The 27,921-nt window shown below is 44.4% G+C and overlaps 1 protein-coding gene across 1 annotated transcript; it reads right to left on the reverse strand.

Annotated features, from left to right (window-relative positions):
• Window positions 1-42: 42 nt before the first annotated feature.
• On the reverse strand, window positions 43-27,921 carry arhgef39 (Rho guanine nucleotide exchange factor (GEF) 39). The gene is made up of 12 exons (XM_076297265.1): window positions 27,840-27,921; window positions 25,480-25,647; window positions 24,686-24,780; window positions 21,149-21,269; window positions 18,461-18,579; window positions 11,947-12,017; window positions 9,830-9,958; window positions 6,913-7,142; window positions 3,557-3,645; window positions 2,002-2,173; window positions 1,383-1,498; window positions 43-998 (listed from the first exon to the last, which is right to left on the reverse strand). Exons 2-12 carry the CDS (start codon window positions 25,633-25,635, stop codon window positions 959-961), a joined length of 1,338 nt encoding a protein of 445 aa, XP_076153380.1. The 5' UTR covers window positions 25,636-25,647; window positions 27,840-27,921; the 3' UTR covers window positions 43-958.

The following is a 27,921-nucleotide window of genomic DNA, read 5'->3' on the forward strand; positions in this document are numbered from 1 at the left end:
CTGGGATATAATAACACAAAAGTAATTTAGGCATTTACGAGGGAGAGTAAAGCTGAATTTATTGCTTTTTTTAGAGTAACAGTTCTTCAGCAATAAGTAAATGAGACAAAAGGTAAATGAGACAAAATTTTTATAAAAAGGCACCTGTAGATTCATAACCCCATTACACTTAAAACAACTGAACCCCAGTGCAATTTAGCAAATGTAGGCTCAGCTGAAAAATAATTGTTACCAATCAACAAAATAGATTAAATGGAATTTGTTTGCACATAAATGAAGATATTGCAACATACAATCATTGTGATATATTATGTTGAGTATAAATACCATAAGATTTGGTCCAGTGGTTACATAGGCATCGTATTTCATGGGGAGTGACTCAGTCATTTCAGTAGTTCCTTTACACAGTGAACACAGTGCACACTCGCTACCACACACACCATTCTGCTATTGCACACATCTCCTCATCCCCAAACCCCACATAGAAATGTTACTATTCTAAAAAGTAGTATTTGCAAGCATTTTGTTAGTAGTTAGCACATTATGTTTATAAATACAGCTTTTAAAAAAGCAGTGCGGCTTTATAAATGGAATTTAAAAAGTAGTTTTAGAGACATTTGTGTGAATACATTTGTGTTGACCAAAATATTTTGCACATGACGTCTGGAATATGACATCATCTAGGCCTCCTGTCACATGCTAGTCCTGCTGGTGGTGGAATCAGCAGATGCATTTCAACATCAGGAGAAAGCAAATCATTCTGTAACACCATTCTCCTTAGCATACCACCCTATTCCCATCTTTGGTATACCTAGTAATATAATAGTAATATAATCAAATATAATGATTCCATCTAGGCATATTTTAAGGCTCTGAGGAGCCCATTTGGCTTGACTCCATACCCTGATATCCTGATTGGGCATCTCTGTGTAGTGCCCAAGCTCTGGCTTTCACCTCGTCACAGGATCACACAGCTGGAACCTGAGGCCTCCTGAGACCTGTGGGTAGATGGGAGAATGACATGACTATGCACCTTCAGTGTGAATCCTGCTGATACTACAGCTTTACGAAGGTATACATATAAATATATTTATCTCTCGGGAGGAGAATGGAAATCTAACACAAGCATCACTGACACTTTACTTGAGTACCTACAGATAGTTTGTTGAAATTCAAGTTCAGTCTTTAAAATTGTTGTTGAACAACTACACAATATCACCTTAACCAAATCAATCACAACCCCTAAACCTTGCATAATGGTCAAATGTTAACAGTATGTCAACAGATAGTCTGTTTGAGTTTGTGGGACCATCCAAGTGTGAGTAAAGGTTCCCATACTAATCCCATAATGCCCATGCAGCAGTGATTGATGAGCTCCTTACCCTGCCCTGGGAGCATCGGAGAGTTTAATCCTCTTGGGGGCGCTGGAGACCATCTCGGAGTGTGTGATCTGAGAGCTGGTGAGGACCTGACTGCCTCTGCTCCCCTCGCTGGGCCCCTGGGGAGGACACAGCAAGTCAGACCCCTACTGAGCCAATCAACAGTCTACTCTCGAGTCAGTCTTGAGATTAAAGTGTATATGTCAGGTTAAAAAACATTTTTGACAAATGAAAGGACATGAAGCAAGATAGTAGTGAGTAGTGATTTTTCTTGAAAAAGCAACTTTAAATACAATAGAACAATATTTACAGTTATTTTTATACCATTATGCAAGGTTTAGGGGTTGTGATTGATTTGGTTAAGGTGATATTGTGTAGTTGTTCAACAACAATTTTAAAGACTGTACTTGAATTTCAACAAACAATCTTTTTTTTATAACTGAAATATTGTTCTATTGTATTTAAAGTTGATTTTTCAAGAAACATTGAAACAGCTACACCATGCTACACAGTTTGTGTTGCATATTCATATATATACACATTAACAAACTGACTTGAGGTGAGACAGAGTGTTCAGACAGAGTGAGCTCATGACATGATTGAAGAGATGAAGGGATCTTACCATGTTCCTCTTCCTGCCGTGAGGCTCGTCGCTTGCTGTGGTCTGAAGGTTCTCGTGGGCTGGAGCCAGGGGAGTGCTGGGGGTCGTTTGCTGGGTCTCCTCAGAGGATCTCAGGGGCCTCCTGCACAGGTCATCTCTCCGGTGCACCACAGTGGCCTTGGACTTCAGCTGCCTGCGAGGAGATGGAATGGAAAGCTTGTATTGCAGGTTGTGAATGAAATGGTGGTCTTAGTAAGTAAATAAGTATATATACTCTTTTGATCCCGTGAGGGAAATTTGGTCTCTGCATTTATCCCAATCCGTGAATTAGTGAAATACACTCAGCACAGTGAACACACAGTGAGGTGAAGCACACACTAATCCCGGCGCAGTGAGCTGCCTGCAACAATTCTTAGTGGCATCTGTAGGCCTTGGTCAACAAAATAGGGCACCGATTATTGTGTAGTATGAGAATGCTACATGCTTTCACACATCCTATGGATCTGTTTCTTTTTCTAAACAATCCTATCACAAGACTTATTTAAGGGAGGATTTGGGATTGTGTAAAATGTGTTTTAAAGGTATAAAACAAAGCCACACTTTTTCAGGAGTTGAAGAGTCATGGCTTCTCTGTTTTTTTTCCCTCTGATTTGAGTCGATAATCTATGACATAAAGATTGCTAGAATGCAATAAAGCGTAATAAGAGCATGGATTTGGTTTCTAAACCGCAAGCTAGAGTTAAAACATGATCCCATATTAAAACAGGAACTGGATACCCATTTTTGAATGGAAGCGATTATATATTCAGAACCAATAAACATTAGCTATGGACTATGGATTTTAAGGTCCATGGTTAGCAATATGATACAAACCCACACTACTATTACTCAATACTAAAGCAGATTAATTAATTACTGTAACTCAAAGACTATACCACACAATATCATGTTCGTTTTTAATGCAGCGTTTAAGTAGTGAATCTCTTTCCCTCAGAAGGTATGCATACAGTTTTGCAGTAGTTGAGTAACTGTTCCCAATCCCATTAATTCACTTACACTCTAAGTTACTAATTCACTTCTAAGTGCGAAGTTCTGCGAACACATCCTGTCAAATGGCTGCCCTTGAGTTCACCATCTCCAGCTCAACCAGACACAGTCACCAGCTGTGCTGGTCATTTGTGCTGTCAGTTTCCCTGGCCACTACAAATAGCCTTACTGTGGGCCACCACTAATTGTGCGCTCAGGAGCCTTCAGGTAGAGTGAGGCCCTTGCTTCACTCTAAATGATCCCCCTGGTGTGATGTGATTATGGGCCAGACTGCTACCTTCTCTTAGCCCTTCCTCTACGGCAAACTCATTAGCCGAGACACCTAAACAGACTCTACTTTGTGAGACACTTGCCACCAACTTTAACACTAAAGTGAGCCTGTTTGTGCTGCGGGGATGCAGTTAGGACAGAGGTTGCAGTGACGGGCCGAGGGCAGAAGGTGGCTGGCTGGCTGTGGGATCGATGCTTGCGAGCTGGAGCGCTGGCGTCTGAGAGGCAGACGGCCCTGCCCCGGCTTCGTGGCACGTACCCAACGGCTAGCGACAGGCTGCGATACCAGTCGTTGATATCCTCCTGATCACTGGACATCAGCAGGAGTTTGGCTTTGGAGAAGGTCAGCTGAAAGGGAGAGGAGGAGAGACGGGAGAGAGAGAGAGAGAGAGAGATGGAGAGGTCACTGAGTGTCGCCACAGATGCGGAAGGAACTGGAGTCATCGTTCATAAGGGGAGAATTCTGAGGGATCATTTTCAAGGATCAGACAGTTGTCTCCCTCACAATCATTACTCATCGAGCTCCTTGTCTCTAGAATGGCTTTGCCTGCGCTGATGTGAGCACAATTGAGCTCATCTGATACACTGTTGCGAATCAAGTGAACACACTGTAATGATATCCTTTGAACACTAGAGGGCACCCCAATCCAGGTTGGAAAAAAGAAAACCTGAAAGTTTTTCTGATGGTCAACATTTCTGAAGGAGTATTTCTGTGTAAATTATCAGGTTACAAGAAATGAGCAGGAGCAATGTAATGCAAGTTAAATACATGAAACAGTCATCAAGACAACAATAGTTATGTCACCCTATCAACAGATCCATGGAAGACCTGTGGAAGATAAACTGGACATTACATGCTAAAGACACCTGTGGAACTGATTATGCTACTGCATAAATATATGTTTGCATAAATAATACAGCCACTTTAAATATGACACCTTCATTTTCTGTTTTAAGACATGTCACCAATCATGTAATGCTAAATGGAAATGGATTTGAAGTCAGGCAAAAGCAGTTCAACGCAACAACTGTGATGATCACATCACAACATGCTGACCCCGGCATCTAAGGGATGAGCCCAGAGTTGTGTTGATATAGTCAAATTATCACCAGTACTGTGCAACAGACAGGCCGTTTTCGGCCACTGTTTTTTCCCTTCCAGAAGGCCCTTCCATCCTTCTGAAGCGCTCGTATCAGATGGCTCATCCGTTGAGTCAACAGTAATTACCATCACTCATCCACATTAGAGAGACTTTACAGCGAGATTACACATGTCAAACAAGAAAACGCCAGCCATCCATCCCCAAACAAAGGCAGGGTTTATCCCTGAATAATTACAACTGAATCCCATTAGAGTCGATTATAATTAGGGTTGCGGAAATATTAAATGACCCCTCACATTTACCTGAGGTTATGAGAATCATGGGAACCTTCCCAGGAAGCGGAGAGCATATCAGTAATCATCTTTAATCTTTATTACCGCAAGGTTTGGAATTCTAATGTATAGTAGCAAAGTGGTAAGCAGCCGCTTTATACTGATACCTGGTATACTGATAAAATAAGAGGCCTTTTTCCTGTGCGTGCTGGGGTGGGAGGTGCAAGGCTCTTCCTATATTAAATGGATTAAGATTTCAAATGTACCATCATCAAAAGCATTATCTAATTACAGAGTTCAGTGAACGAGGCCGAATCTGGCGCTGCGCAGTATTAGGTACCAGCCACTCGGGGGACGCATGGCTTGATTTATGCACAAACAGATTCCACTTCTATGGCTGCGCAGTAATTAGGGATTTGTCAAAAAATCTGACCCTCTTAGGTAGAAATGACTTTGTATAATAGGAACGCTGGAGCAGGGAGCCTCCTCACTGCACATAATTTCGCTTGATTATTTATACATCAAAGGGAATCTGTCACGGATGCGGAAAAATATTCAAGTAGCAAGGGGAAATGGGGGGGGGGGGGCAGAGAGGAGGAAAGGAGAGCACAAGACAGAGGACAGAATGGAGGGAAATGCAAAAAGAATGATGGAAAGAGAAAGGAATTTTTCCCTCTCTAAACAAAAAAAAAATGCTTTTCTCCTCCAAACATGAACGTGGCGAAAAAAAAGGGGGACATTTTCACCAGTCTCCCTCTCTTTTTTGCTGCAAACTTTGCATATAGATTGCCATGGCATTTCCAGCTGTCAAATTTAATTTGCCTTTAATTCTTCATGCCACAGATGAGGAGGGCCCCGGAGTGCTGACAGCCTCTTTCCCTCCGTCCAGGTGCGGCTGGGAGGTGGGGGGGCCCCTGGATCAATAATGTGTCCTTATGAGAAATTACGCCTAATGCTATTGAGTATGCATTTGGGGCCTCCATGGGATAACAAGCTAATGAAATGTCATTTCTTGCCATTAGATAATGTGTGGTTGCCAGGCTGCGGGAGAGCGTGGCGGGGTGCTGGCGACAGGCGCCTGAGCAAGATGTATGGACTGGACGGGAGGAAGAGATGGATCTGATGGATAATCGGAGGCAGCGGCAGCACTCCTCCGCCGGACCACCGTCCGTCAGCAGCCCCTGAGTGATGCTCCCCAGGCGGACCGGCGGCGGCCTGTTGCGGGGTGTTGTCACGGAAACGCAATTTTGTATAAAAATTCATGGTTGGATGGACCTTTGAGTGGGCCAAACTATAGTCATGATTATCTCATTTGCAAAAGGACTTGACAGCTACCAGGACAAGTATGAAAATGAACATGTGAATACGTACAGACATTTATATTAAGAGACCAGCTAGACAGCCTCCTTTGGAGAAATCCAAATCTCAAATCTGGATAAAGGACAAACTTGTGGCAAGCCTGGCTGGCAAGACATAACTCCTGGCTGTTTGCATGGAGCAGCAAAACCCAAGTTAATATTGATGAAGCAGAGGACCAACCAAATCCTGACTGCCTAAACGCTTTCATTTGGAGCTCAGCAACACATTCGACTCAATCTTTCATGATGGAATCACCATCCACTATTTAGACATAATTTGTCACACAGCCGCAGCATAGAGACCTGGAAAAGGATCAAGCAGAGAAGAGTTAAACACATTACATCTAAGTCTTATCTCCGCAAATGAGGAATCAGGGCAATTAGCAGCCAAAGAAAGAAATGATATGGAGCTCTCCACAGCAGTCTCATAATAACTCCGGCAGATAAACTCCCATTTAAACAATTAATCATCTGACCTCGGAGGACTGCCTGTATACCTGGGGGCTACAGACTTGATGGAGAGGTGCTATTGTCTGCTCAAAAACAGAGTGAGATAAATTGAAGTAAGAAAAAAATCTGATGAATGGCTTAATTCTCTGGCTGAACAATCATCAGTTATCTTTTTAACCTACTTATAATTTTTCAGGTAAACTCTCCAGGTATCTTGAACCATAATGAAAAATGTGCTTGAAGGTATGAAACTTAACTTGTAAAGTTGTAGAGTGAAAGGATCAGGCATGGAATGCCCTCCAGTATCATCTCCACTGCCTATTTGGGCTCTGAATGCTGCTGTTGCCAGTGTTTGTAAATAATAAGATTGTTATGTCTAAAATGTCTGAGTCGGAGTGTTGTCTGGCAGAGAGCAAGTGAGCAGACACTTACACTGATCAGCCCCCCTTGGCTCTTGGTATGGCCAAACACCTTGTCCACGGTGCACTCCTTGAGGGGGTAGCAGCGCTGGCATTCAAACTTGTTTGAGCTGGTGGGATGCAGGGAGCTGCAAGGCTTGGTCAGCAGCAAGATGTCGGAGAACAGGAAGAACATCTTGGGCTTAGTCTCGGTGCCTTTAGGGGGCACGGTTTTCAGCCAGCCCTCGCGGATATACCACCTTCCTAAAAACACAGGAGCACAGGATATGGGGGAGTATGAAACAGGTGTGTGTGTGTTAGTGTGTGTGTGTGTGTGTGCGCGGGAGAGACGTGTAAGGATTTCCTGGAATCTCCTCTCGGTGACTGACAGCCATTTGATGGTTAATAAATTAAATGCTGACATTTGAACAGATAAGATGAAATTTTAGCCCTGCCACCGGTTCTTTAATTGCTCCAACATCGAGTGATTGCTGTTCAGGGAACAGCTATAGCTACGGGGACCCAATTGGACATTCTCAGGCACAGACAACCTTTCCATGATTAGAACAGGGGTCAATTTGGGGTGATATTGCTTTTAAAATGTCATAGGTTTAATACGTAGTTATGCTGATCAGACATCCTTCCACATGGTCCTCAGAAATGAGATTTCATGCCTCTACTACACTGGGTATTGATTGGACCACCCCCCCGCCCCCCCCCAGATGAACTAAAACCAAATAGCCAGACTTCTCAAATACCTACACTTTTAAAACTAAAATGCATCACACAAATGCAACAGTTTATCCTTTTTTGTGTTTTGAAGTAAGTTTGACTTCTGCATCAGCATGCCCACGACACGGCCCAACTTCAGACAGCCCGGCAATCAGTCAAACGGCAACCTGTCAGCCAAAGTCTTCTGCAGGAGGTCACTGTGGGCCCTTCCTTAATTTGTGTTTGGGGAAATCAGGTGCAGCAGGGCTGACTGAAGCTCTGAAGACTCTACATCAAACCCCCCCCCCCCTCCACCTCTCCATCTCAGCCCTGCCTGAGAGTGACACATCCAGAGAGAGAGAGAGAGACTGTCTGTACCATCAAGAGCCCAGGTTCAAAGAGCAGGAACTTGGAGCTCCCCTCTCCATGTCGAGCGCTTTCAACTTCCCCTGTCAAAGAGCACCTTTGGTCAGCTACAAAGGGCCAGTGGTTTGCGAGGTGCTAAAGGTTGCACTACAAAGCCAGCAGGTCCTCCTGATGTGGCCGGCCGAGAGATCATGAAAGGCTTAAAAGGACGCACGATAGGGGTGATGGGGGTGACCGCAAGCATGATCATTGTTAATTTGAAGTGGACTTTGTTTGATAGGACTGGCTTTGAAGTGGGTAGCCTGGCAAGTCCACTGTTAAGGGCTGGAAGTGACCGCCGTCCACATGCTGTAGGAGTTGGTGTACAATGCTGAACATTATAATGAAACAAGTTCCGTCTTTCCGGAATGTTTTTTTTTTTAGAGAAATGGCAGTCAGGAAATCTGGCCTCTGAGGCAGATCTATATGTTAACTCATGTGTTGCTCATGGCGCAGGAGAGCTGGGTTGTGACTTGATCAATGCTCGGCTCTCCTCCCTTGCAATCTTTTCTGCTGGAGGCTGGGAGCTGAGGTGGGGCCTATGGTGCCACAGTGCCACCAGCGGCCATTCCAGGACTCCAAGGAAACAGACAGTCTGTCTGGCGTATCGATGTCCCATTGATTCAGCCTTTGCGTCTCAGAGACCTGTCGCCCCCGACCACCCCCCCCCCCCCCCCCCCACACACACACACACACACACTCCTCTCTGCCACTGCCATCTACTCTTCCCCCCCCTTATCTCCTGAAGCGCCACTTAATATGTTTCAGGGACTCAAAAGCCTCTCATCTGTATAGCATCACTTTCTTTTACCCACATTAGACGCTGTGGGGGTGGTGGGGGTGGTGGTGGTGGGGAGAGGCTGGAGAGGAGTGGCAGGACTTCTGAAGTGTAAGGGAACGAGGTGGCACGGGGCTTTGTGGTGGGGAGGGATGGTGAGGGCTCAACATATTGGACAAGAGAGGGCTCTCAGTAGAATTCTGGGGGCCAGAAAATTGGGATGAGCGTGAGCTTCTTCAACTTCCCACATCCGCATCAGCAGGAAATCAACCCGCAGCTCGTTGGGTATTCATCGCCAGCCTCCTCACCACCTTTGTGCACATACTCAGAAGCACTTGCCCGCACACACACACAGACATACACACACACACACACACACACAGCTTCCTTTTCATCTGCCGGCCCACAAGATGAGGAGAGACGCTAATTGGTCCTGGGGGAGATTGGCAGGCTGAGGCATTCACAACGAGGCTCCTTCCCTCTTTCCCTCGGTCTCTCTCTCTCTCTCTCTCTTTCTCTCTCTCTCTCTTTCTTTCTTTCACTTTCTCTGTCCTTCTCACTCTCTCTGCCTGTCTCTCTCTCATCTGTTGTTGCACACGTGGCCCTCTCCCTTGGGACAAACAACATGGAAGAAAGGGCCACAACTCCACAAGTAGTGCAAGACAACAAAGGTGGGGAGCTGACGAGAGAGAGCACAGTCCTCCTTGGCAATTAGTGCCGAGAATCCGCTGATACATTCCACTCATTTTGTTGTCAAGACACGACCGCTTACAACAGAAATTACACATCTCACGTCATTTTGCAGACGTTCCATCGATTAGACAGGCTGTTGAATATCTGTGAAATTAGACATTTTCCCCTCTTTTCTCTGCTAACTTCTCTTCCGCTTTTTATTTGAACCCTCCCCCCTGCCCTCCTCCTTTCCCTCCCTCCTCCTCGCTCTCTCCCTCCTTCTCTCTCCCTCCTTCTCTCTCTCTCTCCGTCCCCACAGACAGCTGAAGGAGAGAGGTAAGTCTTCAGCAGGAGATAAAAGGAATGGCTGATCACAAGCTCTAACCTGGAGCCAGCAGCCGAGCCTTGCGTCCCTTCAGCATCTTCTGCACTCGCCGCAGCTGCAGGTGGTTCTCGTGGCTCCGGGCGTTGTCCTGGACACGCTGGCACACCTCGGAGACCGCCCTCATCGCCCCTGCAACCATCAACACGGACGTCTCAGACGGGAAGAAGCAGCAAAAGCCTCAGTCTCGCCTACTGAATAAATGAATAATAAACTCTATGCCTACTTATGCATGCACACACTTGCCCAAACATAAGAGTGTACATGAGAGTGTACCCTAAACTAGCCTGAGTACATCTTATTCAATATCACAAAATTGGTCTTTGCATGAAAGGCCAAACATTACTTGGTGATATTGTATACAATTTACAACTGCAACAGATTTGCAAATTAACTTGGTTAGGTGCATTGCATACAGTACATCAAGTATGTTTCATGTTTAATTATAGCACTCTGGGTGAATAAGCCTCAGTCAAATAGTTGGTAGGTGCTTTCTCAAATGTTCCAATACAGACATGACATCCAGTAGGATATGAAAATGGCAACAGCCTTTCCTGCAGTGTTCACATATGCAACACCCATACACACACATGCACATGTTGTTCACACATGGTTAAATTATATTTACAACTACAGCATGCTTATACGTTTGCATCATTAACAAAACAAGCAGACATTTCTTGTTACAATTCATTGCATATTGGCTGTTTAGTAAAAAAAAGCCTTGAAATTTAAACTCTGCATGAACTGCTTTGTGCATTATCTATGCATTACAATCACCCAGCTTAATTGAGCTACTTATCTTCACAACAACTACACTGTAAACCAAACAAAAGCTTTTATATGGAGATGGCCCACTAAACTGAACATTTCTCTAAATTCTAAACGTATAACCCAATCCAAGCACATTCCCACTGCCACTGCTAAAGCAGTAATAAACTGGATAATTCATTACATATATTCCAAGGACATGTGTTCTCAGCAATGCGTACTTCATTCATCAAGGGTGTTTAAACAGAACTTTGTTGCTGGAGCTCTCCAGTGTTAACTTTCAGACATTAACCTCTGACAGAGTCAGAGTGTGTGTCATGAGATGACGGTTCAAGGCGAGGCGAGCAGAAGTGCGCCAATTACCGCAATCAAAACAAAAACACACCAAGAGAGGGAGAAAAAAGGGCACACACCGAAATAAAACAAACAAAAGACACCAAAAAAAGAAACATGAGAAGCCGAGAAGGAAAAAAAAACAACAACAAAGTCTCCTGCGATTCTCACTGCTGGTTCACTTAATCAGATACAATGTGATTTGTCTGGGGTTGTTTTTAAATAATTCCCTTTACAATACGCCCCAGCTAAGTACAGAAAGTTATTTTTTATTCCAACCTAATAAAAAGCAAGGGAGTTTTAAAAAGCTTCTCTAATGAGAAGAGGAAGAGGCAATGGAGGGGCAAATTTGGATACGTACCTTCATCTTAGAATCAGGGGCTGTTTTAATTTGTAAGCAAAAGCAGCACACAAGCAATAAGATTCTAATTGATACACATAAATAATTCCTTGTGTACATGGGCGCTTAAGCCGGATTTGCTGTTTATTTGACGATAGAAATTAGTCATTATCGAGCTTCTGTTGATGTTGAAGATTTTATTTATTTATATATTGCACGCTTGATATCCTCTGATCTGTGCCCAATTAATTATGTCAAAATCCACATCCAGAATTTAGACTCACGTTGGGCTTTACCATACTTGTATCCTCGAAGGGCACAGTCTGCTGTGACAGTACTGGCTAATGTGAGACAACAAAGACACTGAACACTGCTGTTTATCGAAAGAGTAGATACAATAATCATTCATTTACACTGACAACCCCAGACCAGTATACTTTCACACAACTGGTAAGCTACCAAAATATCAAAATAGCACTCAGTGCAGGAAAAAAAAAAAAAGCTCTACCAGATGTTACACAAAACCATATTGTTCTCCGTGCTGCAGATTCAAATACTTGCTGGTATGTGAAGAATACTAAAATGGCATGAGGTTAACCAATCACCACTCTCCTGACAAAGCCATGTTAAGATGAGAGGTTGTTTGGAGAGGTGTGTGTTGATGGGAGTCTCTTACTTGAAAGCTGCTGAAACTCAGGGTTGTCTGGACTTGTGTTCTCTGTCAAGTCTCGCAGGAAGTGCTTGTACCTGAGAAGAGACACAAATAAACAAACCGGGACCATGCCGTTGCTAAAAATAACCAGAGAACGCGCAAAACAAAGTTAAGGGTTAGCAGGTAGGCTTTGTCATTGTACACATGAAGCAGTTTGAGTTAGGCCTTGTTTTTGCCAACAGTATAGGAACAGAAAAATAATCTGTCAGGGAGAGATCAAACACAAATGGAGACACATTTTGCCACACACACACACACTTGCACTGCTGGTCAAAATGAAAACTGGCGTCTGTTGTCTCACTGCTATTCCACAAGATGGGCCATTACGGCAGACCTTGAGAGTATGAAATAGAAAAATCCCTGTCAAAAAGAGAAGTTCACAAACACCCAACTGTATCTAACAGGGTCACAGTCCGCACACAAACCTTAGCCTTCTGCAGATGGATTGCTGCGAAGGAAAAATTAAATATTGATTATTGTGCTATTGTGGGACCATCTGAAGATAAAGGTTATTAATGACAGGCCAAATAAAGGGCTCCATTAAGGAAATGCCCCCCATCACACGGTGGTGCCACAGGAAGCGCAGCAGAAAGGGTTATTTATTTCACTGCTTCTGGGAGTGAGAGAAGAGCAGAAGGGGGGAAAGGGGGAAAAAAAAGAAATGAAAGACTTGAATGATGTAGAAAAGCCTGCCATGTAACGTTACACTTACCAAGAATTTCACCAGCCCTCAAAACACCAAAGGATCCTCAGAAATTAAACATGCCCGCTATATTTTGGGTAAAGTTTTTCGCTCCCTCTCGCTCTCTCTCTCTCACAAGAAAATGTAAGCAACTTATGCTGGGCCTCAGAGGAATTGATCAGTGAAGGAAGCATCATAAAAAGGATGGCAAATGATCGTAATAATCACTAACGAGGCTTATTTGCCTCACCTAGTATTAGCATACTGGGCGCAGCGCCTCCTGTGCCGGGACTTGCTCCTGCACGCTCACCCCTGGGGTAGTGGCTCCCCTTCATGAGGCAGACTGCCGTTCCCCCAGGGCACAGAAAGTTGAGCTTAAATATTCCGATTTGCTGTGGAGGGGGAGGCTTGTTAACTGTGTGTGGCTGTGTGCGTGTGGTGGTGGTGGGGGTTGGCGGGGGGGGGGGGGGGGGGGGGAGAAGGCAGTGCCAGCGAGTGCCGTTCCCTGCAGCCATGTCGACGCAACGTAAACACTGGTGCCAGCACTCGCGTCACCCGTCATCAGTGGCAGAGATGACAAGGTGAGGTGGAGGGTAGGCGAGGGTGGGGGAGAGAGGCGCGTGTCACCGTGCTGCTTTAAACTCCACTTCACAGGGAAGGTTCAAGCAAGCAGGACTGGGAGGAGAGGGAGAGCCAAAGAGTATGATGAGGCCCACCGCACACTCCACCACCACCACCACCCCAACACACACACACACACTCCGTCGTCTCCATTTCCCCCTCCATCCCCGTCACATTCCCTCCATCATTGACACCCATGATGAGTATGAGTGACGTGTGGCTCCATAAAAGAGCGTGTTTATTCAGCGGCGTGAGTGCAGGATGTCTGCCAAAGCTGGCATATTAAGAGCTCAAGCTGGGGAAGATCCTGATTGTGCTCATCCATTAATTCTGCCTCCTAAGGCCTTCATCTTGGTTGATCTGCTATGGAAATGATCAAAGACCTGGAACCTGCTCCATGCCACACTAGCAGAGGGAAGCTGGATAAACAAAAAGCATCAAGTCTTAATACCAGCACTGTGGCTGAACTCACAATCAGCTCAGTGAGGTGTGACTGCATGCTCATTTCACAGAATCACACACAGCACATAGGAAAACGATCATGGCACACACACACTCAAGGCCTTAAGGGATGGTGGAGAACAGACATCACTCCTGGTCTCTTCATCTATTGCAAAAACATTTTTTTGAGAACAGTTCCAATCTGAGAATGCTTAACCTGGGTCGTCACGGTGACCTTGGAGTCCATTGACAACAGACATTGATTTCCACTGTGTCTGTCTCTCGCTCCTTCAGTGGCAGACAGGAGTCCCGCTCACCGAGCTGTCTGCACGCGGGCTCACCAGACACACAGGTGCCCGACTGGCTTTTCAGCCAGCCACACACACACACACACACACACACACACACACACGCACACACACACACGCACACACACACGCACACACACACACACACACACACACACACACACACACACACACGTGAGTCTGGAAGATGTCAGCCTTGCACTGATACTGGGTGGCAGGTTCACAAATGTCATGACGGGAAAAGTGGTCCAAACAAACTCTCCACTCTTCTCCATCACCAGCACCGCAACCAAGCCCCACCCACACGTGCTGTTCCACACAGCTCCATCACCAGACCCACCCACACGTGCTGTTCCACACAGCTCAATCACCAGCTCCGCAACCAAGCCCCACCCACACGTGCTGCTCCACACAGCTCCATCACCAGCTCCGGAACCAAGCCCCACCCACACGTGCTGCTCCACACAGCTCCATCACCAGCCCCACCCACACGTGCTGCTCCACACAGCTCCATCACCAGCCCCACCCACACATGCTGCTCCACACAGCTCCATCACCAGCCCCACCCACACCTGCTGCTCCACACAGCTCCATCACCAGCTCCACCCACACGTGCTGCTCCACACAGCTCCATCACCAGCCCCACCCACACGTGCTGCTCCACACAGCTCCATCTTGCTGCGACTAAGCTGCTGTGGCACATTACGTGAAGAACATCAAGGCCTACAAAACAAGTGAAACACAAGTCCTCTAAATGGGTAGAGCAAAAAAGGGGAAAAGTGCTATATTACTTGTTCCAAATGAAAGAAAAGCCAAACATGCACCAATTAAGCCAACTTCAATTAAGGAGTGCTTGGGAAAAAAAAAATGATTTCACTTCTTTTTCTCCTTGTCTCATCTTGTAGTAACAAATAAATTACAGGCATTACCAGCCACGCGCTGCCCTTATTAAGAAGAAGGGGGCAAAGGCAATCTAATTAGCGACTCCACATAACAAAACCGGAGCTGTCTAATGAGCATTATTGAGGCACATTCCTAATAATGTAAACTGAACTCCCTCGTTTAGCCATCCTGTCCCACTCATTAGTGCCCAAGTAAAGAGAAAATAATGAGACAATAACATCATCTGAACCAGATTTAGAACAGTTCAGATATTCTAATGAATGGGGAGTAACGTATTAGAAAGCAGCGCTGGCCTAGTTAGCGACGCGGACGCCTCCCCGCGCTCGATCCTTTAGAATGCGCATACGAAACGTGCTCATCTCTGCTACCCCTCCCCTCCCTCCCTTCCTCCCTTCCTCCCTCGCCTGCCCGCCACCCGCAGACACGTTGGGTCAGTTACTGCTTACACACACGTCAGCAACGAAGAGGCGAGCGGGAGAAAAGTGTCTAATTATTTTCCTTTAAATACGCGCATTAAGAATTCAAATTTCTAATTAAGAGACAACAGGCGCCGTCAGAATTGGGCATGGGTTATTGAACACGGCGCTGGGCTGTTGCGTAATGCTCCACACAACACTTGCTTCTGAGGTACGAGAAATGAAATATCTGCTCAGAAAAGCAGCAAACGTCTCGTTACTCTTCCTGTAAACTCTGGGGTATCAAACAGAATGAGAAATCGCGGTATAGTAGACAAATGAGAATAAACTGCACAGAAAAACGAAATGAAAGAAAAACTCTTTTATGGTCAAATTTAATTATATTACTGAGAGATGATACAAAGGGCGCCTGGTTTAATAAATGTGAACGCTGTATTGTGCATTAAAATGATGTGCCGCTTTACACTTCTTTCCTTCTTCCAACCAGTCACCGGGAGATCTGATGACTCAGATAGGATATTAAATAAATGTTATAATGCTATGAAACAATTTGTTCATCAAAATGACCCCCTCTTCATAATAGCTTGAAATCAGGGCCATCTTTTGCGATGGTGAATTCTAATGTTGGACTACTTTTCTTCATTCCAGGTTGTCTTTTCTGCGAATTAGACAAAGCTGCATGGCAGTGACCTGTTGGCTTCTGGGGCAATAACGATCTGTGCCGATTTCAACAGCAATCCATTCCAGATTCCGTGAGCACTTTCAATAGATGCTCTGATGTGTTCTTGGCCTTTCTTACAGGGAAACAAATAGAGCTAATCTGAAAAATGAATCAGTGTAACCTCTGGCCTTACCTAATCACAAGGTTGCAAGCTCAGATAGATCTGCTTTGTTCTCGCACAAAATAGATTGAAATGAATTGATCACCTTAAAAAGAAAGCCTTCATAAGAGAAGAGACTTTTACACTTTTCCCTTTCTCATTCACCCAAAGGCCTACCCTGTTTTATTCAGTGGAGACATAACTATCTGACATACAGACAGGCCTTAAAACCCACGCTGCCTCCTTGTTGCCAGGCATTAAGCAATGCAACTGCAAGGTTAACAACCAGAGTAAGGTTAACATAAAACCACCATGTTAAACACCCCTACCCACCCCCAAGGATGTGTCCCAGTAGTATACTGTAGGTGCTGGTCATGGTACAGCTCTACTACATACATGAATCTGCAGATGGACCTGTGGTTTGCTCACAGTCTTAAAAACACCATCTCTAAGCAGCATGAGACCCCATCGCTGTCAAAGCCAGTGGGACTCTGGGGAACCTGTGGCCAGCTAGCTCTAGCAGCCCTCCAGAAAGCCTCTTAATAAGCGCAATGATTTTTATTCCACTCCCCGCCTCTGCGTATTAAGTGCCCGTACTCCAGACATAGTGGCTGCGGCCATCCATCATCCTCAACGGCGATAAGTGACAACAATCTCCGCCGCTTCCCGGTTGGAGGTGAGACTCCTGATTATCTGGGCTCTCAGTGAACGGAGCACTTCTACAGCACCACTTAGGATCATCACACAATTATGTGTCCCCCGTGCCTCCTCAGTCTCTTTTGTGGAGAGGGGCCCCCAAATCAATGGAAGATGATGTGGAGGAGAGATGCACTGATCAAGGCTGAAGTGGAGGAGCGTTAAAGAAAAGGGAGCACGTCACTGCTGGCTGGAAGCGAAGGCTGAATGGCAACATAACCGCCTTCCATGTCTTCACCCAGATTCAAGGGCATCTCTTTTCTTGGTGGTCACAGATGCAGCACTGCACCGATCAATGAAGGTCCATCATAACAAAAAATACATCTCTTTTCCTTTCCTTCACTGCAAACAGTGTTTCAAAAATGTGGTAAAGGGTGAGTTTAAAAGAGATGGGGGGGGGGGGTTAACAAGACAGATGAGTATAAGGATTTAATTATCTCCGTGCCGAGACTGACGCATCTAACCTCTTTCATGTTTAGATCTCATTGGCTAAGTGGAGGTGACACGCGAGCCTAATTAAGATAGACTTGCACAGCTTGATAAAGAAATGTCATGTAATTTCTGCTGGTTCTTAAGCATGTTTCAGCCCGTTTCTCACCCTGTTACACCAATTAACTATGGGAACTGAGACCGCATGAAATTACAGCCAAAAAAATCACAAAAAATCAGCTGCTTAACAAAAGGAATTTTGACAGTTATTGGACAGTCTGGGGCCTGGCGACAGTCCTACCTCAAACAATAATTGCATCTGTCGCTGAAAAGTCTCCAAATCGTGAGATGAAGAGGGTGACTTAGAAAAACAACAAAACAGCGAAGGAGAATTCAAGCATGAAAACCACGACCCGATGGTGACAGTTTTCCTTGCTGTTACACCTGATATCCTATAATTCAACAAAAAAATGCATCTCAAAACACACCCAGACACACACACACACTCTGTGCGAACAAGGGGGGGGGGGGGGGTGGAGAGAATGATTTGACAGCAAATCAGAGGACTTTTGTCACATCACAGGAGGCAGACTCACCAATGTCAGAAGACACTGATGCAGAACCAAATGCACTGGCTTCATTTTAGAAAATGACTATATCAATGCTGCAGTTGACGCTGTCGAAACATGATCGCATGTTTCTGAAAGGAAGAAAAAAGGGCCTTCTTCTGCAAAAAGCAGATGGGAGAGGAGGGGCAAATGTCTGCGAGATCAGCTTCAGTTTCTAGTATTTTCTCTAGGAAAGGATATGACGGAGAAAGCATGTTCAAACTTTCCTCCAGTGAGAAAAAAGAAAATACTTCCTTATACCAGGGATCCTTATATCATAGCATACAATACAATCAGGCTAAATGTAGAACGAATAGAATAAAAATCACAGAGAGGAACTTCCACAGGTTTCCACAAGGTAATGAGCTAAATAATTACATCCTCAATGCTTTCAAGTGTGTGAATGAAACTCAGGTTAGAATGAAGGTAATAACAAGCATCACATCCAACCAATTCTCAGCAGTCATTAACATGTACATGTCATGATGCACTAAATGATGCATGGGCTTAACGGCAGGGCCCATAGGACATGTGCCCTTCGGCTGCGACTCACTGCTGAATGCGCTGGAGGGGCAGAGGAAGTAGGTCCTCCAGTTTCATCTGGTGGAACTCCGGCCGCGATTCCTGGAGCTTCTTGAAGCGCCTGAAGGCTTTGTTCTTCTTGACTTGAATCTGAACATAGAAAACAAGAAGACAACATTCAAGAACTGGCTAGCAAAACAAATCTTAAGTAGAAACAACCAGCATTATGGTGGGGAGAATTTACAGAACTGTGCAAAAGTCAGTTCAAACTGTACAGTCAGAGCCTTCAGATCATAAACTATAACGACAATGACGTGAAGAACAATCTTGACGTTATTGTTCAGTCAAAGCTCTTTGTTGCCGTGGTCATTTATGCCTCCATCAGCAACACAAAGAGCCCTTAATCACAACAAGTCACAGCAATACACTGGGGAACTTGCAGTAGCCTTCTTACATCCACCAGGAGTTTCCAAGGTTACACAGGATAGTCCGCCTATCGACTATCTAAAGATGGACAGATTATCAACAAACTATCTGTTGACATTTTGTTAAATGCAACTTATGGTTAAAGTAAAGGTTTGGGAGTGGTCAGCAATTGTTCAACAAAAATCTTACATACTGAACTTTGGATCACAGGACTGGAACCACTTCCAACCCTGATTGTGCTTTGGCCAATCTTCCTGTATTGGTTGTATTTGCCAGGTGCATTACTGGGATTTAATTGTGTATCAGAAATAGATTTCTTTTTCCAGCTATATATGCCTGAAGAAATCACAGATAAATTTCATGAAGGTGTGGACTGGGGGGCAATTAGGAGCTTTGCTGTTTGCTATATGGTGTCGTCATTTCTTCATGCTTTAGTTTATTATCTACAGAGAGTTCTTCCAATATTTCTAAAACATTTGCAATATGTTTGATCTATGACTTCAGGTTGCCTTCAATCAGAAACTCCAAATGTTGCAACACATACCGGTACCCATACCTAGCACTGATCCTTCATTGACCATTGTAAACATGGTTCAAAGAGTCTTACATTCCATCTTCAGCAGTCTATTAGTATCACCTTCTGTTGCATTTCAAAATGTAATTTTGTTGTAATTAGTAATTAAGTCAAACATTTTGAAAAAAAAAAAAACAGAAACATCAATCACATCTGGGGTGTCCAAGTTTTTAAATCCTGAACAAATTCACCGCTCTTTTGTCTTGGGTGCCTTTTGTTGTTTTCAAAACTAAAAACGAAAGACCTAATAAGAGGAGTTATAGCAACTCAAGGCTGAAGAACTAAAAAAAAACAGAATTACCTGTACATTCTAAGGGGCCTGAATGCTGAATGTTTCTACTGGGAGTATAAATATTTATGAATTAACTTTATTGTTGTGATCTGATCAGATGGTCCTGGTAAATGGTGACACAGCAGCAGTGTATGTGTGGGGAAGGGGAGGGGGGTATTAAGGGTAGGTGACTCCCTGCTCCACAGCGATATACTGCTGCTAACAGAGGACCCCATGTTCCGGCAATTACGGTCATGTAGGCCCAGCGAACGAATCAATGCAAACGTGTGCAGCTCAGTCCGTAATCAATGGGATCAGTCAATTTGCTGCAGACACATCGTTCTTCTTAATTAAGACATTAATATCACTGAAGCTCAGGACTTCCCATAGATAAATAAGAGCAGATGTTAGCAGCACCACAGCTCCTCAGTCTCCAGTCAGAGTGTGAAAGAGCTGCAAGGTGAGGATTACTCCGTAAACAACCACCATTTGGACTCGTGGCAAACAACTCACGTCAACACAGGCACACACATAGCATAGACATGAATTACTTTTCTTTTTTTAATATATTTTTTGGGCTTTTTTGCCTTTATTGTACAGGACAGTGAAGAGTGACAGGAAGCAAGTGGGAGAGAGAGATGGGGTGGGATCGTGAAATGACCGCAGGTCGGATTCGAACCTGGGTCCCCGTGGGCACTCGGACCCGTATATGGTTTGAGCGCTGTAGCCTGCTGCGCCACAGTGCCCCCCTGAATTACTTTTCTTTGGGGCTAAGATCAAGGTGAAGCAGTCATGCCAAAATGGGGCTTACTATGACAAATCAGTTGACTATCCATCTATAACTGAGGAGCGACATGTTCCTAACTAACGGAAAAGCTAATTAGCACATGGATTTCCCTAGTGCTATTTCTGTTCCGCTCAATGTGATGGGGGGGGCTGTGGACGTCCATAGAGATGAGAGATTTAACGGTACAACCAGCCTGTGGTTCAGAGACAGAGAGGTTGCAGGTGTCATCTCCAGGCCTTAATCAGAGAGTGGTCTCCATTTTTATCCCTAATAGATTTTCAAGTGACTGACATAAGACACAACACTAACCACAGTGAAAAGGAGTCATTCTGAGAGAAATGGTACATAATGGCCTAATAGGATGGGACTAATTGGAGTGGGAAAGCAATAGAGCCCATTAGCATAGATCCATGATGAATGCATATTCATGAATAAATATTGACAGCTGGTAGCATTAGTTAACTGTGATGCGGAGTCGCATTTAAATCCTCCAACTGTAAAGGAAAAACACACGAAAGGCTCCCTGTCTCCTTGACAAGTAATTATTCAAAACAATAGATCCTAATTAGACCCTTTTAATCAACCCAATGAGGAGACAAATGTACAAAAAGTAATCTGCAGCTGGGCATCAAGAATAATAATACAGACTTAGATCTCTTACCTGTAGGACTTTGTTTGCATTCTGAATGTTGTCAACATAGGTGTCGTAATGTTGTAGGTGTAAGCAGAAGTGCTCAAAGCCAAGACCACATTTCCCCTGCTCCAAATGGGCCAGCAATGTCCTGGTGACAAACAGCACATTCATAAGATACATACAACAGGACCCAGTGGTGTACTTGGTGATCTTCGTAAGAACCCTGCCTGCCCTTTGGGGATATTAAAGTTGTACATGGTCTCCCCTGGCCTTCATGTAAGAGTATGACCTGGGTGAGGAGTTCACACTGCCAGCTCGTGTCTCTCTTCTCTGCAATCAGTTGAATAACACAGTTACGGCAGCCCTGCCTTATAGGTGAAAATAATGAGGAGGTTAAGCAAAGTTCAAAGGTGACAGATCCTGACAGATCCAGCTGTCAGTAGTCAATCGTGAGGGGTGTCGTTTAAGGTCTGCTCCCGATGGATAACGTGTTTATTTGGGACTCAAGCAGCGGGTCTTTCCCCCATGAACACTGACGGGGCGCTTTGAGAACATGCTCACCAAGAGACAGGAACAAAACAATGGGTTTAAAGGCGGAGAGCTAATGCAGACAGGCATGCACACGGATGGAAATCAGCGAGCACGCTGACACTTGTGAAGGAGCTTATTCAACAAACCTGGAGACACTAAGAAATACACACACAGACCTGCAGGCATAGACACAGACACATACTTTACACACACACACACACACACACACAGACATGCACACAAACACACACACACCTTCTCTCTAATGATGTTCCCCAAGATGTAACGTTCTTACATGCTTGAAGAGGAAGCACTTTGCTGTTGAAGTTGATTTAAATAGATTTTAATGACGTTGCAATCCAAGGTAGACTCTGTTTGTAATAAGGCGATGCTGGCACAGCCAAGAGAGCTCTAACGAGGGCAAAGGGCAGGGGAAATTATGTTTCCGATTTTCTCCGTCCACACAGCCAGAGGCTATTATGATAAATATAAAATTATGAAGTATATTTATATATTTTAAGGGCAATTTCTTTCTCGGGGCGTCAGGAAGACGACAAAGATAACATTAGCATTATGTTAATCCACATTAATTCTTAGCAATTGCGACATCTGGGATGGGTATGGCCTCAGCCAAACAATGACAGTCTATGAAGCGTGGAGAGCTAGAGCAGGAGAATACTAATTATTGTCACCAGGTTGTTAAGTAAGAACACATGGTGATGCACAACAAATATCATACAAAGAAACACACACACACAGACACACATACACAAGTAAAGAAAAACAGGACAACTAAAATCAGTGCAGACTATAGCATTTGGTAATATGACTTACTCTTTTTTCCCCCGCTGACAGTGACAAGGACCGACTTCCGTCATGTGGGATATTTTTTTATCTATTTTCATACCACATTTACTCTCATTAAGAAACCCCCCAGACGCACTGTTTTGGAATATTCATCTTTCAAATACGGTTTTGATTTTGCGCTACTTACTCTGTAAAGTGACAGCACTTTCAAGTTTGTTATTATGGTTTGTTATGGAGCAGTCAGGGATAATTGGGTTGCTCCTACTAGGCCTGCTCCCAACACTCCATGAACAGCCAAACGATGATGAATAGCATCGGTGTATCAATATATTCTATTTTTTCCACTTTACTGTTCAGCACTGTTTAATAAAATCACAATGTATTACACTCGGTACTACCCCCAGAGTATACAAACAAAACAGGGGATGTCAATAGCTCCTAGACCCCCCCTCCCACCACCAAGTGCTGACGCGCACCGTGATTGTAGATTCCTGGGCTTTTAACCAGGCCATGCCAGAACAGTCCATATTTTCTCTGTATTGTTTCTTTGGTGCCCAAGCATACTGAAGCACTGTGGTGAAACCAAATACTGGCTCCACCTCAACTTCATTGCTTTAACACTTACATCTTGGAAATAAAATGATAGTATTATTTTATTACTAACAGACAGAAACCACCTCTAAAGTATTGGCATGAACATATTATGAAGACAAAAATGACTATTTTTGGACAGGCCATTGCTCAAATTGGATGGGTGCTTCAGTAAGAATGCATCAAAGAGGAGCAAAGCTCTAGATCCCAATGATTTGTTTTTTTATCATCAGTCAAGCACAACCATTTCTGAGTGAATCCAAATTGAAAGGGTGCCATTGAGCCTCATCCTCACTTCCCTGCCACCCCGAGCACCACCACCACCACCTCGCGGCTCCAATAGCTGATCATAATGATGATACATGGTGATAGGTTTCCAATTTAACCAATAAATCAGACTTGGAGATTCCACTCTCCATCTTCATTGTGGAGAGCAGCATAAGGATGCCTGTCAGTCTTGCACTGATGGAAGCCTTAGGGAGCCACTGTGATTCATTATTCAAACTGTAAATAATTTTCAATCAGCCAGCCGGTGATAAAGCCGTGCCTGGCTGTTCCAAAGACTATGTAAAACTCTGATCAGAAGCTCTGCTCCTTAAAACGGTGCAGAAACGCATGCTGGGGTGATGTCAAGGTTGATGAGGTAGACCTCGCTCTCGCCAAAAATATGCCTTTCCAAAAACAGCAAAAAGAAACTCATTGGGCAGTCAATGGCAAATCCAGCAGGCACTTTGATTTAATGCGGCCAGGCTAGAGCCTGTTTGCAGATTTGTTTTCTCTAGAGCCACTGAGAGCTAGGAGATGGGAGCTGCTCGTTTGCCAGTAACTATTTGCTCAGATGTGTGCGGCTCGAACGCATCAGAACGCATGATGCCTCATCAGAACTCGGCGCCAGAGCCGGCTCATCCACAGCGCTCTGATGAGCCTCCCATTAACCAGCATGGACTTCTGGACACCTGCGAGTTCATTTGCTGTTTGTTTTTCCACAGGCCGGCTCGTGCAGATCAATGCCAAGGCTACACTTGAGGGCGGTGTTGTTATTTCATCTGCTCCATTTCGCCCCATCTCGGGCTTTTCCTTTGCAGCTTCTGTTGCACTGGCCGGCCGGCCGCAAACCAAACTTCCCTCGAGCTGAGAGTCTACAGGCCCAGAGACTGGGCCTCATGAATTAGTACTAAGGCTCCACCATTAAAAGAGTAAGCTCTAACCCAGGCACATTGATTTCTGAAGCCTGTCAAACTGACCCTCCACAAAAAAGGGAGTTCTAAAGAGGTTGCAATAGATGAGCGTGTCGAATCCATAAACAGGTCGGAGGTTTTCTGTGTTTTTCAACCGCATTTACAAAATAATCTTTAGTAAACAGAGCAAATAGACAGGGAGGCTTTAGGAATAACCCTTCCCTAAAGCAAGCTAAAAACATTCCAAAAGGCCTTTGGAAGAGGTCGGCTATGTTTTTTGATTCGTGCTCAGCGTTGATTCTCAGTCCCATTTGTATGAATAACACAGGACAAGAAAAGCCAGACAATCTCCAAGTTGATCTTAAACTTTGTTCTCATACCAGACACTTAATAATTGGTCCACCCCACCCCCACCCTCTTCACGGCTTATGTAGTTAATTATTTAAAGCACACTTACTGGTTTACCAAATGAATGGATTTAATTGAACTGAAGATGCTCTCTCTAATGTCCTGCCTCAGGGTTCCTTTGGCCTTCAAAATCTCCACAAAGTACTGTAGAGAGAAGAGGAACAGAAGGAGGAGAAAATTAAATCTTTTTCCGAACCTCTTGTGTGTGGCTCTTCATCTTGCTGAGCCAGACACCTTATATAGATACCCTTGAAACAAAGAGAGAAAGAGGTCTTAAGAGAGGGGAGAGAATTCTACATGGCTGACATCTCAATTACCCTTAACAACTTAGCGTGGTGTGGAGTTTAGCTACTTCAGCATTACCAGGGGGACCGGGTGGGGGTGGGGTGGACAAGCAAAGCATGGAATATGTAATTTCTCACAAATTGGGTTTGCTTTAGATAATCAAACGATTAATTAATATGACACATATGCAAAGCTATACCAAGAGGTGTGGGTGGGAGTTTGATAAGTGTCATGCAGTGCATCACAAGGTACATTAATTAAAGAATGAGTAAACAACATCAATGTAAACAACTATCAATCCTCTGAATTTATGTGAAAATTATTTGTATATAATTATATATTTTATATATTATATAAAATCACTAATAGGTCATAGAGGACACCACACAAAGCTGTGAACATGGGTGTGATTCAGTTGGAAGATGAACACAATCACATAGAAAAACACTGACGGCTTATATGCATGAGGGTATTGGTCGCATCCAAATCGTAATCAAGTGACCATTGGCTACTGTGCTCACTGTGTGAGTCCTAATATCTCAGGAGACATCCACTGACCGTGGTGACCAGCTCCAGTTGCTCACAGTAGCGCTGCTCAGTCTGGACGAGCTCCCGGCCGGCACAGCTCCGCTTCTTCTCCCAGCGCTCCCTCTGCTCCTGGATGCTGCGGGCACCGGTGGGGCCGGACGGGTGTGGGCTCGGGGCGAAGCTCATGGCTGCTGGAGACTGAGACCACAGGACAGACAAACAGGCTGATCTCAGATCAGAAAGGGTTGAAGAACACACACATAGCTCTTTTTTTTTTTTTTGTCATTTTGATCGAAACTCAGCCCATTCTGATATGGGAATCATTAGTTACAAACCCTGTATTAGATTTTTGTCTGTGTACCAGTTCTCACTCAATGCCCCAGAATAATTTCTGCATTGCGCTATTGATAGCAAAAAATGAAGATGATGCGGTATCAGGTGAATATACTGGCTACTCTTTCTGACAAATATATAAACAACATCTAGACATGGGTTAAGAAACAGGGTAGGGACAGAACCACACCATGATCTCAAAGCAAGTAAACACACAGAAATCAAAAGCCCATGTGAGCTTGTGGAAAACAATTACACCACACCATACACTGCAGCCATTCCCACGAGCCCCATGCATGATTCACAGAGCAGTGCTCAGTCCGCATTGCTCTCTGGTTTATCAGCATAAACCCTGGCCCCACACCACCCCACCGCAACCTCCACCACCTCCCTGCCGCTGCCGCAGCCTGTGTTGTATGCTGTCCCTCTACTCAGGGGTGTCCTCCCTGCACTGCCTCATTAGTGTCATCTCTAATGGAGCAGTGGGGCTATGGAGTGGGCCGAGACCACCGCTTTAGCAGCAATTAACCCCTGTCCGGCCCCGCGGGAGCCTTGCGTCAAGCGCCCGCTAACACACTGTAAACAAGCCAGTCTGATCGCCAACAAGCAGGGAGGAGGGGGTCAGAAGAAAGGTCCCCCTCTACACTGAATGACAAGATGGCTGACATCAGAAGACTCTTATTCTTGCTTTTTGTGCCATGGCTAGTGGCTGACTGCTTAAGACAGAAGCAAAAACACAGGATACTATGGCTGGGGTATTCCCTTCTTGTATAATTATTACTAAAATAGCTTGAGTATTCCTCTCTTGTATAATTTGCATATTACTTTAAAACAATTAACTGAGCAGGTCTGCTTGACACCATTTAAAGGAGGCAAGAGTAGATTGCATTTTCAAATATTCATTCTGGTGTGAGTAATGTACTAATATCCAAACATAATCTGAAAGCATAATGCAAATCATCATGAACACCATACTATCATTTACTATAGTGTCCCCCACCCCCCAGTTCTACATACTGCATCTTTAAGTAGGCTACTTTTGCTCTGTAATAAACCAATGCAAAACATTGCTGATGGTCAAAATGACTACACTGACAAAAGAGCAACACAAGCATGATCTCATCATTCAACTCTCATCAGTGCCCTTTTGAGTCTTGAGTGCTGATCTTTCAGTGTTTCTTTATTCATCCATCATGATAACAGGGAACTCAATGATGTACCAGCTCCTACACACATTTGAAATGTAGGCTAGTGTTGCCACTTAGGCCAAGTCTGTGGATATACCTATAGCCTGCATTTGGTTTATTATTCTGACAAACATTCACAAAGCGGAAATTTAGAAAGTCAAAGCATTCTTCTGTTGTTTTCCGCAACCCCTGAAAACAGTCTGATCTCAGAGTAGATATGCCAAAGTGGGTTGTATAATTCATCTCTACATGTATGGGAAATGGAGACACAACGATGTAGGGCATTCATTTAGCATAAGGTAGAACGCATACACAAACACAGAACGAGATGTTAGGCTACTCATCACACAACATTCCGTAAGTTCCCCCACACATATGCTCGTTCAACCATCAAGCTAACACGGTAGTGAAACGATACTAAATGGTCAACAGACGAAGTTTGACTACAAAAAAAGCCTCATTAACACCAGGCTACTAACTAAACTTACCCACCGTTACAAGTAACCAGTCAGAGCAAGAGTGTATCACTAGATATATTGTAACAAAATCATCGTGGCGTGTTTTGCTCCTCACAGTTGGTAACAATCAGCGTTGACACACATAGGGTAATAATGCTAGAACTATTATTGACTGTTTTAGTCGTGATAAATTGCCTCCTCATAACCCTCTCCTTGCTAACGCTGCAGTGCTAACAAACCAACATTTAGTCGCGTAACCGAAGCTCTCGCACAGGCGTTGCAAACTTGAGAATTTTTCGTCATTGTAGCCATAAATACTAGCCTACATCCTAAAAAGACACCTCAATCACAGTTTGCCCAATTCTAATTTATTGCATTTGTGTGCATTCTTTATGTTTGCGAACAAACTGACCTGTTTTGCCTTTCAAAATTGAATCCAAGCGGGCTTTTTAGTTTTTCCGGGTTTACGTCAAACACCATTGGCTATTTCTTGA

The sequence above is a fragment of the Alosa pseudoharengus genome, unplaced genomic scaffold, assembly GCF_046254945.1.
Source record: "Alosa pseudoharengus isolate Yale_2024_CS ecotype anadromous, Long Island Sound unplaced genomic scaffold, YU_APseudo_1.1 YU_APseudo_1.1_scf_20, whole genome shotgun sequence".
Lineage (NCBI taxonomy): Eukaryota > Metazoa > Chordata > Actinopteri > Clupeiformes > Clupeidae > Alosa > Alosa pseudoharengus.